A 17,256-nucleotide genomic window follows, 5' to 3' on the forward strand; every position below is an offset into this window, starting at 1 on the left:
GGTTTCTAGGGGAAACTGCGTGGCGATCGACCTGAAAGGGTATATTGCTAGCAGTGGACCTATTAGACTTCATTATTAACAATCCCTTTCCTCCCTGACAACTGCAGTTAGGCTTTTAATGATGTTTTAATAGGGACGCTGCTGACCATTCCTCGATCTTTCGTTCATTGCTTCTTACGACACCCACGGGAAAGAAAGGGATGGCCCATTCTACGCCAAGACCACACGGCAAACAATAGATTACTATTAAGTTTCTAGAGTAGTTGTAGTATTCGATAGTTATACAGTTGTGATTATAGTTATATAGTTTTTATTTCCGGGATAGATAGATCTACTATAGTAAATTGTTTGTATAAACAATTTACTCAACTCATTCTAGCAATGCAGATGAAGTAGATAATGAAATAACTACTTTTCATAAGCTCTGTATACTGTGATTAAATGATAAGTAATATAGATAAGTACCTGAACATACATAAAATCTATTTTTTTACCATAAAGGTGATCAACAAGCATACAACCCGTCTAATGGTAAATAGTCCTTGAAGCCTGTGAAAGCCTGAAACACTGGGGGTATCTAGGGCACGCTGCCAATTCTAAAGAAATATTGATACACCCTGTTTGAAGAACATATTGTAGTCTCAAGGAAAATTTTCAGCAGGGACCTCTTTCTACAGCCTGAGCGGGGGGAAACTTCTTTGAAACTACACTATATGCAATCATTTAGGTTCTAGCGTGTGAGGATAAATTCTTTGATGAATTATGGGAAATGAAACAAAATTTAACTACAACAATTTAATAGTCTTTAGTACCTAATGGCTATTTTACAAGTGCAAGTATAGAACCATAGTATAGAACATAATCGACTAATGTAATATGATGCTGTCAGTGTTTGCTATGAATTAGTACATACAAACCTCCAAGACTGAAATTGTTCACTAACTAAAATTGCATCATTAAAGTATAAATCTAACTTTTTTAATTTACAAATTCATGTTCGCGTAAGTGTATTTGTGTAAGTCATATCAGAGATCTTCGTATCTGTACACAACGAAAGTGGCTTAGAAAGTAACTCTTCGCATTAAAGGAAGACCTTACTCAAACAATTATCAGCGTAAGGCATTTCCAGCACTACATTATCGAAGTTACCTGATCCAATCTCTTTTGAAAAAATTTCAGTATAATTTAATGCAGCGACAATACCATAAAAAATTCTGATGATGCTTATGATAAGCATATTTAATTTCGTTCTTATATCAGAATTCTCTGGTGCTCACCCAGGATCCGAGCAGAGTTTTAGCTATGCACATAAAATATGTCTAAGAGTATGTATTTGTGCCATTTTTAAAGTGTCAGGCTTGAAAATTTCTATCTTAAATATGCCAATGTTTGATTTGCGGTCTAACGCATCATAGATGCCTAAAGTTTATGCCTTTTCGCTTAGGCCTGTTACTACCACCAGTTCAGCTTTCTTTTCACTTGATAATAGTTATTTCTGAAAAAAAAAAGTAATCATAGTACTTACAGTGAGTTAACAATATCGTTCATATTATATGAAAATTTCATTAATTCATTATGGGACAGTTTTAAATTTATTTTATGATGGACGTTGTTTTGCTAAACCATTAAGCCATCAAGGTTGGTAAGATGTAGGGGTTGTCTTCTATTGGTTTGATCTAAATACAATTATTTGTATTTATCAGTGCTTCCCATTATAAGTATTAGTCTAGACGACATATTGATCAATGTTTTATCAATTGCTTTAGAAGTTTTTAAAATTTTATAATTATTAATAGACTACTTATCAATATAAAAACTTGAAAACTTGCTTTTCAACTTGTCATGATACATATAATTTGTACTGATGCTGTTAAAAATGTTTGATTGTATAGGCATCAATCCGAATAATTCCTTAGAACACTACCCATCATATATTCGATAAAAGATGCATAGAGATGCAACATTTCTACACAGTTTCAGGGAATATAAACGTTTGAATTTTGTGGAAAATAAATCCACGACTATTAGAATATAAGGCAGTATGATAAATCGATATACCATTAAAGGCATCAAAACAAGGAACCAAAGATTAGCATATCAAAATTTGAAGTATAAACTCACAGTCTGTAATGTGCCATCTCTAAGAGCATGATGAGGATCGAGAATAGGATGCCATACATCATGAGCAGCAAAACAGGTATCAAGTCCATCAAACCCACGCTACTGAATGCTGCCAGCTTGTTTGAGCAGTGTGGCTTCGGTGTTTGGAGGCGTTTGTTAAGCACTGACAAAATACCGACCTCACGGAGTTGCTTGTATCTGAAAACAATGCAATGAAACTGAGAGAGATTTTAAGGGGATTTAAGAGAGACTTGTAGAACTTATGTTTGTTTCAAGCATTTGTTTGCATGACTGTCTTCCTGTTTTAAGATTAAAATATGGAAGTAAAATTGCTGAATAAGCATTATTGTCTATTGAGCGCACATCTATATTCGCCATAAAATATGATTCTAAGCCAATTACTAGTATATAATTTTATTATTTAAATTGTCATATAGTATCTCTGCACATCCTAAAGGTTGATTGATAAAAAATGCCTATAAAATTAAGTTCGCCTTTTGTACCACATTTTATGGTCAATAAAGTTTAAATAAATAAATAAAATAAATATATCCTACGACTCTATGCAATACTTTAAGATCGCCATTTCATTTTGAACCTACCAGATATAGAAAATAATTCTAAGGATCTCAAATTGTGTCAATTCAATTGGCTCATCTCATCTGGACAATTTTTTTGTATCTTATCTTCTTATTAACTAAACTCACTTCCATATTTATAATATGAAAGGGAGTTTGTTTGTTATCTCTTAGTGCTTTAATGGTTTGCCATAGAGTCGTGTACTTTGGTGTACACTAGTTTGGGATAGAGAAAGACGAAATCGCAGGTAAAAATTAGTAAATGACACATTAAACTAACACGACTCGAAGCAGTTCTATGTACGGTGAGTCTTTCTTCACAGGAGTGGCGGCGTCAAAACTGTTGATGAAGTCCACTTCAGTTAGATCGCACTTCTCCGATTCCAGGAATGTTTTCTCAACGCGATGATAAACTGGTTCCACTATAGAGTGGAAAGCGAACAGACCCTGAAATAATTAGTTATTCTTCTGTTGGCAACATTAAGAGGTGTCTCTGTACAAATAAACAATAGAAGTGTAAAATCCTCAGGAGATGAGAATGTTAAATTCATATATATTTTAAGGAATGAATTAATGCAGATGGCTCAGTACCGCAATTATTTTGTAGCGAAATGGCCAATCCACACCACTATTCATCTATCGTCCACTATTAAACATAGGTCTAGTTTCAAGTACCTCTAAAACAGAACAGTCCATTACTTCGACTTTTATCCACCTAATATCTATATTTGGTACCCCAGAGATCGTGAGCTCGAATCTAGGCTTGAAACTTACTAATCAAATTGGAAATTATATTAACTGTGACTATTTGTAGTCCTATAAGTATTTCTAATAGAAAATCTTATGAGGATGGATTAGATTCTTGATGGAAAGTTGACGAAAATTATTGATATCTAAATTTTAGCATTTTCCAGTAATATTATATTGTCTTTAACGGAATCTTAAATAATAATTAAAAATAACCTTTCTTATTCTCTCAACTCCTTCGTAAATGTGGTAGTATTTGCCTTTTCCATTTCCATCGTCGATTCTGTCATGGATACTTTGGTGTATTGGATCTGTGAGAGTTTGTGCAGGCTGAAAAGTATGAAGTACATTTCATTTGCATTTTTGATAACCAGGAGCTTGTTTCGATTTTAAGGGTAGGATATATAGCAGTAAAATTTCAGGGTGTGGAAACAACGCTAGTTCCAGGAATGCAATAGCGATACTATGGACATCAAGTGTTTCTCCTCATTATGCTATTCACATCCGTAGGCGGAGGTAGCTTCTTTCTATTAGCCAGGTCGTCAAGCTTGGTTGCCAAGTTGCATTAAAAAAAGAATTCTTCGTATTTGATTGGATACAGTACATTATAAATGTATAGTAGTAGAAAGTATATAATTACACTTAGCACGAATCGATTGTAGTCTAAATCGTTAGCTGCCAAATCGATTTTGGAAGTAGCGAGCTGGGCCAATGTTTTGATGGAGTTGGAAGGTGCTTGCAGCAGGACAACGATGTTGGCTGAATACGCTGCGTAGAGTGCCATTAATCCCGCAAAGAATACCCATTCCATTACTCGACCTGGACAATCTTGGTAGTTATTAGTTAAGAATATACTAGGGTGGGTAATATATTGCATTATCTTTTTTTTTTTTGAAAGAAAAAAACTTTATTTTACAAGAAATATGCGACGGCACCCACACAGGGGTTAAAAAAATCCATATATTAAGAATTATAATAAAGAAACAACACAAAAAAATATTTATAAAAAAAAATATATATAAAATTAAAAAAGAAAAATAAAACGATTCGTATTATAACAATTTCATCAAAAATGAGTGTGTGTGTGCGTGCGTCGCAATACCTGCAAAATGAGGCGCGTGCTCAGCATTATGCTGTAGTGTCAGGGACACTACAGCGCTGATTTTCAGCACGCGCCTCGCCAACCCGCGGAGTCCTAATAATAACAATAATGTTTGAAAACTTGACCAACACAGTGGTGTGCTTAAAGTGTATTGTGTAAAAAATAAAAATAAAATAAATATAATAAATTTGTGGTGGGTATATATTGAATGATAAATTGTGACGTTGTCAATGTTGAATAATAATAATCACACGAAAAACATAAAATAGGTATAGAATAAGTATTTTCCTTTTACGTAGTAATACTACAGACGCTAAAGAAACCAAATATCGAATATAGTTGAATCATCCCCACATTCAATCGAGGACCACAAAAACTAGGTAAGTACTTACCTCCTTGAGTTGCAATATGCTCCTCTTGCAATATGCAATATGTCAATAATGTAATCAATAGCAACCAGTAATTAGATAATAATAAAAAATATATTATTGATTGTGTATTATATTAAAGTGAAATAACTGTTCATATATGTATCATAGAACTCCTAGCTGCACCTAATAGGATACTCGTTAGAAAGTCTCTGGTAAGGAAGATCCCGGACAGAGACCATCAATTTAATTGGCTTTTTGTTGGTGTAGATAATATTTTTTTAGATTACTCTTAAACGTATGTACATTTTTCAGGTTTCGAATTGGTGGAGGAAGATCTTATCTAATTATTTTTGTTACAATATCTATATATTTATCCAATAAAGAATATGTTAAAAGTCTATTATCCACAAAATAATATTAGACAACAGACTTTTAATATATTCGAAAATAGATATCGGACCGATATGGGCGATAACTAAATGTGTTTTGATCTTTTTTTTGTCATCAATGTCCAGAGGAATTTAATACATAGATATCGGATCGGTATCCATATTACTCATGCCTAGTAGGTACTATTGTTAATATAGGAACACAATCTGGAGATAGGAGATAGGAGAGTTCTGGAGATAGGAGTGACCCAATAAATTATAGACCTATATCCATACTCCCAGCACTCAGTAAAATTTTTGAAAAAATAATCCTTATGCAACTTGTCAGTTATTTCAATTTAAATAATTTAATCCACAATAGTCAATTCGGTTTTTCCAAAGGTCGTTCAACTACAGACGCAGGTGCAGAGTTGCTTAGACACGTATTTGCTGCATGGGAAACTAAAATGGATGTGATAGGTGTTTTTTGTGACCTTTCTAAGGCTTTTGATTGCGTTAATCATAATACATTGCTAAAAAAACTTGCTTTTTATGGCGTCAAAGACAATGCTTTAAATTTAATAAAATCTTATCTATCTGATAGAATACAGAAAGTGAAGATTAGCAACGCTACGTCTGACGGGTCACTTGTGCAAATGGGTGTACCTCAAGGATCTATTCTCGGTCCATTTTTATTCCTAGTTTACATTAATGATCTCCCATATGCCATGCAGGATAGATGCGGCATAGTATTGTTTGCAGACGATACTTCATTGATTTTTAAAGTTAATAGAATGACTAATAATTATGACGATGTAAATAGTGCTTTGCGGCGTCTCCTGCACTGGTTTACAACTAACAATCTTATGTTAAACGCTAAAAAAACAAAATGTGTTAATTTCTCTCTGTCTAAAAGTTTTAATACTAATTGCAATATTAAATTAAATGACGAATCTCTCGAATTTATAGAATCTACTGTCTTTCTAGAAATCACACTAGATAATAAAACACAATGGGGTGCACAAATTCAAAGCCTTGCAGCGAAACTAAGTTCAGCAGCTTTTGCCGTGCGTAAGGTTAGACAGTACACTGATACTGATACTGCTAGATTAGTCTATTTTAGTTATTTTCATAGTTTACTCTCTTATGGAATATTACTATGGGGAAAAGCGGCAGATATTAAGAATATATTCATATTACAAAAACGTGCCGTTCGAGCGATCTACTGTATGAAGAGTCGTGACTCATTAAGAGAGAAATTCAAAGAGGCAAATATTCTCACCGTTGCTTCTCAATTTATATATTCAAATATCCTATATGTTCATAAAAATCTTGATTTATTTCCAAAAAACAGCAATATTCATAATATTAATACTAGATTTAAAGACAAACTTGCTGTCCCCAAGTATCGTTTAGAAAAAGTTAATAGGTCTTTTATGGGAATAGGTATAAAAATTTACAATAAGATACCAAAGGATATGTTGGAATTACCCTTAAATAAATTCAAAACATCTGTTAAATCATATTTACTGAGCAAAGCCTATTACTCACTAAACGATTACTTGAATGACGAGTGTGCATGGCAATAGTTGTTCATGCACTGAATTTTCATTTAATGTTAGACATAGACACCTATATAAATATACATTGTAAATAAACTGGCTTTAAAAAAAAAAGTAATTCAATTGAGTTTCTTGCCAGTTCTTCTCAATTGGATCTATATACCGAACTGGACGGTAGGGAAAAAAATAAAATTATAATGTAAAAATTTGACGTTCATAAGCGGCTAAAATGTCCTACATGAATAAATGATTTTTGAATTTTGAATTTTTCAATTTATATGACGTATGATCCTATTCACTCATGGATAGGAGAAAAAAAGGTATGACGTCGCAACATCAGTTTACTAAAAACCACAGTCGGTGTAACCTACTTGAAATATCGAGATAACCCAAGTTAACGATCGCGTTTATTTCTATTCATATCTCTTATAATTCATAACACTACAGGTACGTATAAAATATATTTTCCTATTTATATTTATATGTCTGAGTCTGATGTATGTATGTATTTAGATGTCTGAGTAACAGGACAGACTAAGTAACTACCTATCTGAAGAAAATGTTACTACCCGCGCTAACGGTATACACTGGATATAGTATTATATTATCTGTGACACTGGTGAGGTATCAGTGAAGGATGTCAGGCGAGAATGAAAAAAGCAGATCAGTTAGGCTATCGTGATAAATACACCTGGGTTTCTGCACGATAGTTTCCATGGATTGTTTGTATAGTAATGCGGACTACCGTCTGTATTACTAACAATCCTTTCCCCACCCCTTCCATACCACAAAGCTTTCAAATAATCATACGGCCCGTCTGATGGTAAATGGTTACTTTAATCTATGGACACCTGCAACATTAGGAACGTCACAAGAGCGTTGTCTACCCTAATAAATAAACCTTAATACATATATAAAAAATATATAATTACTAAATATACACATCTACATGATGAATTATTGATGGAAATGGAATGTATTGTTATGGCACACGCACAAAAGAAATTTTTGCTTAGCTTTATATATTTTTTTTAATTATTTTATTTTATGTATATGTTATTTATGTATATGTATTTTATGTTTATGTATATGTTATAATTTGTGTGCTGTAAGTAATGCAAATAAATTATCTATCTATATAACATGGTAGGTATTACCTGGCATCCTTCTTGGTTCAATGTAACAGCCTTGTTGAGTGACAGCACTCATTGTTAACAGCAGCGCGTCACCAATACTGCCATCCAACTGTGTTGGGTTCTGCAAAGATAAGGATAGACAACATTTCCTTACCACCCAAATTTAAAAATGGCCGGCAACGCACAAGCAATTCCTCTTATGTTGCAAATATTCATGGGCGACAGTAACCGCTTTCCATCAGGGGACCGTATGCTCGTTTGCCTCCCGAACAATAAAAAAGCCCACTTATCCCCACCATCACTTCTATATTGACACCAGAGGGAGACTTTGTACAAAAGTCGATTGCTTGGGTACCTCTGTCCCATTCGTGTTTCTACCATGAAGCAGTTGTATTTGCATGGCTGTGTTTCGGTTTGAAGGGTGGGATATGGCGTGAATTTACAGGGTACAGAAGAATAAAACCTGAGTCCTCAGGAATGGCAACGCATGGGGGGTATCATGGGCGAAACAGTATACTCTGTTATGTCCATGGTACTGCTCATGTCTATAGGCGACGGTTACCACTTTCCGTCAGGTGGGCCGTGAGCCGCTGTAGTAGTTCAGTTAACCCACCGTGACAAATTTAACAATAAATCAACCACTGTAGTTTTCAGGGAGAACCACGAGGAGGTCGACCTGACAGTATATTACTAGAAAGGTGGTTACTAATCCTCATTACTAATAATCCTTTTTCCTCCTAGTAGAAAGATTTTAGGTTTAGTATACCGTTTCAAACTTGAGTTCCCATTTGCTGGTGAGATAGAACGTTGCAGTACAAGCCACGGAGCACACGGCTATAGCAATCCAAACATTCCTCGAGAAAGGGAGGGAGAATATATTGGAGACATAAGAGAGAGGGGGCTGTCGGAACACGAAGCGCATACGCATGGGCGCCACTGTGTCAGTATATGCAACCACTTCCATGCGATCGATGAACACCACGCAGTTGGTACCTGAAATAATAATAAGTTGTAACAATTTCATCATCGTCATCATCCTATCAACCTTTAACTGTACACTGCTGAACATAGGCGTTCCGCATAAGGAGGGTTTTGCCAGTAGTTGCCACGCTTGGCAACGAGTTGGCAACCGTAGTTAGGCCTTTGGGGTTGTTTTAAGAGGGACGCTGCTGCGACTATAATTTCCCTTAGTCGTCTCTTACGCCACGCATGGGAAAGAAAGGAGTGACCTATTTTATGCCGGGGTCGACACGGCGATTGTAGCAATATAATATAACAATGGGCTAGAAATCCAGAAACAGAAACTAGAAACAGTTTCCTATAGTTAAATAGAATTTTTAAAAATAATATACATATAATTATGTTATTCACTGAAAATGTAGCTTTTTTTATAGACGAATGACATTTTTAAAATCAGTTGAGTAGTTTTTGTGTTGATCCATTATAAACAAACATTCAAATCTTCCCTGTTTGTAATATACTAATGTAGGTATACATATAAGATTTTTTTTTTAATGGATGATAATGAAATGGTAGCCCCGTCTGCGCTATTGGTATATGCTGGCGGGACACCAGTGAGGGATGATAGATGAGGGTGAAGCAGGTCAGTTAGCCGATCGTGACGAATTCAACAATAAACCAATCACGATGGTTTCCAGGGGGAACCGCGAGGAGGTCGACCTGATAGGGTTTATTGCTAGCAATGGTGTTGCTAATCCCCATTACTAACAATCCCTTCCCCCCTACATATAAGAATTAAAGATACAAATATATTCAAGCCCATAATTCCTAACGGAATACTCAGAGACATTTGTCGAATATTTATTTTAAACAATTGTGATGAAGCGAGCACTCGAGCCATTTTGCCGAGAAGAGTTACATAGGCGAGTGTATTTACCATTTCACTTTTATATCACTACACAATATAAAATAAAGTCGCTTGCCGTCTGTCTGTCCCTATGTATGCTTAGATCTTTGAAACTATCGAACAGATTTAGATGCATTTTTTTTAATAGATAAGAGTGGTTCAAGAGGAAGGTTTATATGTATAATATAGTAAAGAAACATTGATAATTTTAGAGGTTTCTAATGTGATATTATGCAATGTGCACCCGTGCGATGCCGGGGCGGGTCGCTAGTATCAATATAATTTATGATTGTATTGCACCAAAAATAAAAAGATTTCAATTGTGGCAAGATTGGTTATTTCAATTTAAAAACTAAACCACTTGGTCGATTTCGATAAAATTCCTATGGGATCAATCTAAAAGTATATGGTTTCGGAAAAAATTCTAAATCGGTTTATAGCGTCTGGAGTTACGAGGTAAGAAACTCAAAAAATATAACGGTAACCTAATTGACAACTTCTTCCTTTTTTTAAGTCTATTGAAAAAAAAATTACGTACGGCACAATTACTATTTTCCAATCTATTGTTTCACAATTTGTTTAGTTTTAAATTTTTTTTTATACAATTTAGAATGGCAAACAAGCTGACGGCCTCCCTGATAGAAAGTGGCAACCGTCGCCTATAGACATGAGTACCATGGACATAACAGAGTATACTGTTTCTTCCATGATACCCCCCCCATGCGTTGCCATTCCTGAGGACTCAGATGTTTTTCCTCTGTACCCAGTAAATTCACACCATATCCCATTCTTCAAACCGAAACACAGCCATGCAAACACAACTGCTTCACGGTTGAAACACGAATGGGACAGAGATACCCAAGCAATCGACTTTTGTACAAAGTATCCTTCTGGAAAATCTTTAATAAGTAGATTGGATAGTAAATATAATAAAACTGTTACCCAAATCCGCTTTATTCAGCTGTATATCGTGTATCATGCCGGACCACTGGCCGTTGACTTTATATCCAAATCTGTAGCTGAAGATGTATCTTGGAGTTGCGTTCAACATCTCAAAAGCATGTAGAGCAGATATCCAGCAAATTTTTGCTACTGCATCGTATTGGAGTTCTCTTCAAAAATTACATTGACTGGTTTATTCTTTATGCACTATACACAAATGTATTGTTAGTTCATCATTATTACTTCAGCTGTTAACTGCTGAAGATAGGTTTTGACTACCGATTACCTTAAAATACATTCCTATGAACGTAGGTGGTTCCATGATTCGACTGCTATTAAGGTCCATTAAATCATCATCATTATTATCTCAGCCATTATCTGTCCACTGCTGGATATAGGTCTCCCCCATAGTTTGGTCATAAGGAACAATCCTGAGCCACCTACATACACTGACTCACTAAAATAAATTTATGATCATTACTCTGTATTTCGATATAAAAATATCACGCGTATTTTAGTAGAGAATGCTCTACTAATTTCGGGATCATCCAGGACTCTTAGTCTTGAGCGGCCGTGACGTGAATGTAAGCCTGAATGCGCGCTTTGATCTCTTACATCTTACAGCTTGGTACAAACAGTCACAGTATAATAATAATTACAGTAACTTTCAAATATCTTTAACATGTTTTTCTACGAAAATGAGGACGTCGCCTAATATTTGTTTCGTTCTCTATATTTAAGTGACAATAGGTTCACTAGATTATATACGTTTGCAAAACTTACTGTCTGTCCTCTTGAACAAGATGATATTTTGTTGTGTTACTATCTTGTATCACATTTGATATCGTAAGATAATGACCTTTTAGGTCCCTTCTTCTTCGAAACAAATTCTTGTAAGGTCTGGTGTCGACCAAAGACCCGTTATAGAAGCCTCTCGGTGTTGATATCATCGAGATATTGATAGAGGGTCTGTGTACTGGGCATGAAGGAATAAAATTAACTTTAGGGTAAACTCTTGTGTGCTGAATTTATCGCGTAGACGAGTGCAGTGAAAATTTAGACATTATATTGTTTATTATTTCAGTCTATTTTAAATCATCATTTCATTTTGGAATTGGTGCAATGTATCTAGCTTGTAAATTCGTTTAAGCTGCACTAGTTAGGGATAACAGGTAAGAATGAAAAAGCAGGTCATGCTCACGATGACAGGTCATGATGGGCTAAGCCCATCATAACGAATACATTTGGTGTTCAGCACTGTAGTTTCCAGTAGGGATCACGTCCTCATGAAGTATATTGCTAGTAATGTGACTGGTAAACTGCATTACTAACAATCCCCTCCCCCCAGTTTGAAGAGTAGGATATGGTAATGAAATGCAGAAATTCTGAGTTCAGACCCACAATACTCTCGTCCTTAAGAATAGCAAAGACTTGAGGCAAAGCGTAAGGAGTATCACAGATTTTTTTAGTAGATAATAATGAAATGGTAACCCCGCCTGCGCTATCTGTATACACTGGCGGGGCACCAGTGAAGGAGAGTACCACAGTATACCAAATCTATTAAAACTAGTTACTATGAGTATTCTATGAATAGAGTATTAGTGTTATTGTTAAATTCCATCACGGTTTAGGGACGTCACGTCAGTTCCTTTCAACGTTTGCCATCCCAAGTCATATAAAAAATACCGTGATTAAATGAAACTCTACTTACATTCAATCAATTTAAATCCTTCAGCAGTCTGTTCAGCTAATACTAGCTCGCTGTCTGGTAACAGTGGTCTGCTGTACAAGATCTCTCTTGACCTACCAGAGTTTTCGTTAGAGAGAACTAACCAACGGAATGGGGACGCAAAAAGTTTTTCATCAGTTGCCTGAATGAAAAATTAAATATTTATTTGTGTTTTTGTTGATGAGTATCAGTTCTTGCATGGCTGTGTAGCGGTTTAAATGGCAAAAGAACTTTTTGATAGGGTAGAAGCCATAATTAAGGGATTTCAAAAAAGTAAATCTGTCTAATTTTCTTGGGGCTTTTCATTTTAACCCTTATTCAAATATTGGGAAATTATTTCCCACTTGACAGTACCGTAATATTTCTTTATTATTTCTTTACTGGTAACTCTAATCAGTACCAATCCAGGAACAAAATAATTTTACACACTTTTTAAATATTTTACTTGGCAACATTTTGGACAAAATTGCGTAATGTCATCGTATGTCAATGTCAAAGTCACAATTTGAATTTTTTGGTGCACAAAACCGGTTCTCGCAGGACTTTCGAAAATTTTTGTAGAAAAAAAATCTGGTAAGTACATAAACAATATATTGATGTAAACTAGACTTATTTTCTGAATGCTTTTTACGGTTTCTGTGCTTTTTGCACTGATATTTCTTGGATTTTATTAGGTTTAATTAGGTGGGAAATAATTTCCCAATGTTCGTTCCTGCTTTGATAAACATCAGTGTCTTTATATATATATAAAATTGTTTGTCAGCTGTAATAATAACGGTATAGGAACTTGTAATACGATAGCGAGTAAGTCAAATTAGTGGCTTTTTGCAAAATTGTGACTGCGTTTATGTGATTTCTATGCTTTATTCCAAACGAAGCCACTTATAAGTTTTAGGACTTTTGTAACTATTTGTGCAATATGCTGATAAAACTACATAATTGCCAACTTTTTATAATTTACTTTCAGCTATTCAAATATGGACGCAAGAAAGGAACGTAAAGTGCTCGCCAAGAAACTATTAGAAGAGGTGGTACAAAATTTAGACGACTTGTCTGATTTATCAGGCTCAGATTCTGAGGATGACTCATGCTTTATCAACAGTATTCATTCTCCTTCCGATAGTTACCTAAATCAGCTCGATGATAACCTAATTGAACAACGTCTTGAACATATCTTTGGCTTTGGATTGACGGGAGACAAACAAGACCCACCTTCTCCCCCTATGCAAACTCAACAGATTTCAACGGATGCCTTACTGACAGTCTTAGATGAAACATCGCATTTCACAAACACACCAAAAACAGACAACAGTCTTTTGCCAACTCACTTAGGTACTGAAACTGAGCAATGTTATGATCAGCCTTCTGACGTTCACACATTTAATGAAGTTCAGCAAAATTTTGATGTCATTGATGCCCCCATGGAAGAGTTTTTGGCAGATGATGGGCAAGAGTCTGAAACTAACAACGAAGTACGCAGAGATCGTTCTCAGCCAAGAGTATGGGAGATAAAATCGGAAACCCATGAAGTTCCTCTTTTCAAAAAACGTTTTAAGCCCAAGGCTAACGATACTCATAAAACATCACCTCTAAGTATTTTTGAGCGGCTTTTTCCTGATGAACTGATGGTAATAATTGTGGAACAAACCAACAGATACGCCCGTCAGAAAAATAGTACTAACTGGAAACCTGTAACTCTACAAGATATTAAGGCGTATCTAGGAGTTTTAATCCTTATGGGCTTAAATCCTTTACCGGACATGGAACTCTACTGGTCATCAGATCCCTTTTATTACAATAAGGAAATTGCCCAGGTTTTCCCAATAGTAAGATTTAAAAAAAATACAGAAAACCTCCACTTAAATGATAACGAGATGGAACCACCAAGAAACTCCCCTGAATATGACAAATTATTTAAATTGAGACCCCTCCTCACAGAACTCAACAAAGTTTATCAAAGAGAGGCATACAATTCAGAAGTACAATCGATTGATGAGTGTATGGTCAAATTTAAAGGGCGGAGCTCCTTAAAGCAATACATGCCGAAAAAACCCATCAAAAGAGGATTTAAGGTATGGGCAAGATGTGACGCCAAAACTGGGTACTTGTACCAATTCGAAGTGTATTCAGGAAAAGGCGACAGCACCGAAAATGAAGGGTTAGGCTACAATGTTGTCATGAAACTCTGCAGTAACGTACCAAGAAACACTTTAATTGCCTTTGACAACTTTTTTACTAGCTGTAACCTCATGGAGGATCTTTACGATAAAAATATTTATGCAGTGGGAACAGTCAGATGCAACAGAAAGGACTTACCTGATATGATAAAAAAAAAAACAACCGAAACCATTGCGATTAGATAAACATCAGTTTTCAGCGGTTACTGCAGAGCCAATTACAGCCATTAAATGGCTTGACACAAAGGAAGTTACTGTCCTGACAACAGCACATCAGCCCTTAGACACAAGGATGATAAAAAGAACCCAAAAGGATGGCTCTGGAGCTGACATTCTCTGCCCGGCTGCAATTGCTTCATATACGCTCAGTATGGGCGGAGTAGATCTTTTTGACCATTTTAGATCGTCATACCCTATAAACCGGAAATCCAGGAAATATTGGATGCGACTATTCTTCTTTCTGTTCGATGCATCTATAATTAATGCCTACATAACGTACAACTACTCCCATGTCCCGACCCTGCATGGCCACCGTGATTTCAGACTACGGTTAGCACGTGCCCTTATAGATAATCACACGACACGAAAAACTCACACACAAACAGATGTAGTTTTTAAAAAAAATAAAAAAGGTGGTAGGTTTGGCGTTCCCGATGAGATTCGGCTGCTAAATGTTGGCATACACTTGCCTGAAGAAAGTGCCACTTACAAAAGATGTCGCTTTTGCAGCACAAAGCACAAAGAACAGAGGACAAAAATAGTATGTTCCTCCTGTGGAGTAGCTCTTTGTGCCAAAAACTGTTTCAAAACCTTTCACACAGTTCTTACTCAGTAATGTTATTTTCATATAGTATTTGAAAAGTTCTTAATAAAATATTATTTGAAACATTCTAGTTTCATTTTATTTTTATAATTTTATTCAATCACTCAATCATGTTATATTGAATTTTTTATATAAAAAAAATAAACAAGTAAAGTAGGAGTAAGTAATATGTATAGAATTTGTAGTAAAAATGTCCCAAAAAAATGTAACCATTCCGGATGATGGGAAATAATTTCCCACTTAATTATATTTTGCTTTTCCATACTGGATAATGGGAAATAATTTCCCACCGTAAAACCCCCATTTCCCCTCTTTTTATAAAAAAATGATGTTTTTTTCGAAATCTACAAAGCCCTTTTACTTAGAAACCATGTTTAATTCATAATTTTATTTAAAAAAAAAAATCCATTTGATTAAGGGTTAAGGTAGGGAATTGGGCCTTTTAAAGTAGGGCATCGCCCCTCAATGCCACGCCTCCTAGTTACAGCCATGCAAGGTTTGCACATATGACGTCTAATTTTTGAAGTAACAACGTATGAAGTATCAAGGGTGAACATTAAAAGATCCATTAGAAACCAGAGGAAGACTTTTTACAAAAGTTGTTTGCTAGGGCACGTCTGTCTCATTCGTGTTTCTATCGTAAAGCAGTTGTGTTTGCATGGCTGTGTTTCGGTTTAAAGGGTGGGATATGGCAGTGAATTTACAGGGTACAGAGGAATAACACCTGAGTCCTTAGGAATGGCAACGCATGGGGGGTATCATGGGAGAATCAGTATACTCTGTTATGTCCATGGTGCTGCTCAAGTCTATAGGCGACGGTTACCACTTTCTATCAGGTGGGCCGTCAGCTTGTTTGACATTCTAAGTTGCATACTCGTACAAAAAATCAGATCAGTAGTACCGTAGATTACCGCGAACATTTAAACTCACAAACTTTATCTCTTTATAATATAATAGTATTAGTATAGAAAAATGAAAATGGAATTGTCCTTACATTTAATAAAACGTGTTCAGTACCAGGGCAGCTTAAGTCTATAAGAAGTAACACAAAATGAAATTGAAATTTGCATTTGAACTTTGAAAAACTTGATGATCTAACGCCTATCTTTGATACTGTATTCACCAATTTAATTTGGTTATCTGAAAAGGTCAGAAAAAAATATTGCAATAATGTTTTCAATTACAGTTATAGATGTAACAAAAACTCAGTGAAACTGACAAAAAATTCCTGACAAAAAACTGATAATAAATACTTTGTAAGGAAATAACTTCTTAAACTTTCTTTTAAAAAATATTATTATTTTCATAATAATTCTTCAAAAAGAAGTAGGCTCTCAACTTCGTCTGTATTTTTTTTATCTAGATAAGTTATGACTTATGCCATAACTTATCTATATAAACTTTATGCATAGACAACTTAGCCAGTTCTGAATCGAATATGGAAATACGTTCCGTGATGGATAAACTTCCTATCTGATTCATTAAACTCATATAAATAATTAACTACATACGTTTCTCCCAACATAATCCGCTGAGAACTAAATCTGTTGGTTTTTGCTCGTACACGATAAAATCTCTTACGAAATTAATCACAGTTTCATCTCTAGATTGAACAAGATGTATCATCAATAATAATATGACAGTTCTATACATATTGATGGCCATTGACAACCTGAAGGTTTCAATGTTGCGAGTGATTTGTTGTAGAAACATCTACCGTCATTTATAATAAC

The 17,256-nt window shown here is 35.1% G+C and overlaps 1 protein-coding gene across 1 annotated transcript; it reads right to left on the bottom strand.

The window, feature by feature from the left end:
- Positions 1-816: 816 nt before the first annotated feature.
- LOC113521581 (probable glutamate receptor) lies at positions 817-17,225 on the bottom strand. Its single transcript, XM_026907151.3, has 12 exons — positions 17,035-17,225; positions 16,518-16,663; positions 12,506-12,665; positions 11,578-11,770; positions 10,795-10,964; positions 8,752-8,978; positions 8,007-8,106; positions 4,087-4,265; positions 3,663-3,776; positions 2,980-3,146; positions 2,122-2,319; positions 817-1,495 (listed from the first exon to the last, which is right to left on the bottom strand). The coding sequence occupies exons 1-12, from the start codon at positions 17,186-17,188 to the stop codon at positions 1,453-1,455; spliced, it is 1,851 nt and encodes a 616-aa protein (XP_026762952.3). The 5' UTR covers positions 17,189-17,225; the 3' UTR covers positions 817-1,452.
- Positions 17,226-17,256: the final 31 nt, after the last annotated feature.

Source organism: Galleria mellonella, unplaced genomic scaffold, assembly GCF_026898425.1.
Source record: "Galleria mellonella isolate WM207_F2 unplaced genomic scaffold, CSIRO_AGI_GalMel_v1 utg63, whole genome shotgun sequence".
Taxonomy (NCBI): domain Eukaryota; kingdom Metazoa; phylum Arthropoda; class Insecta; order Lepidoptera; family Pyralidae; genus Galleria; species Galleria mellonella.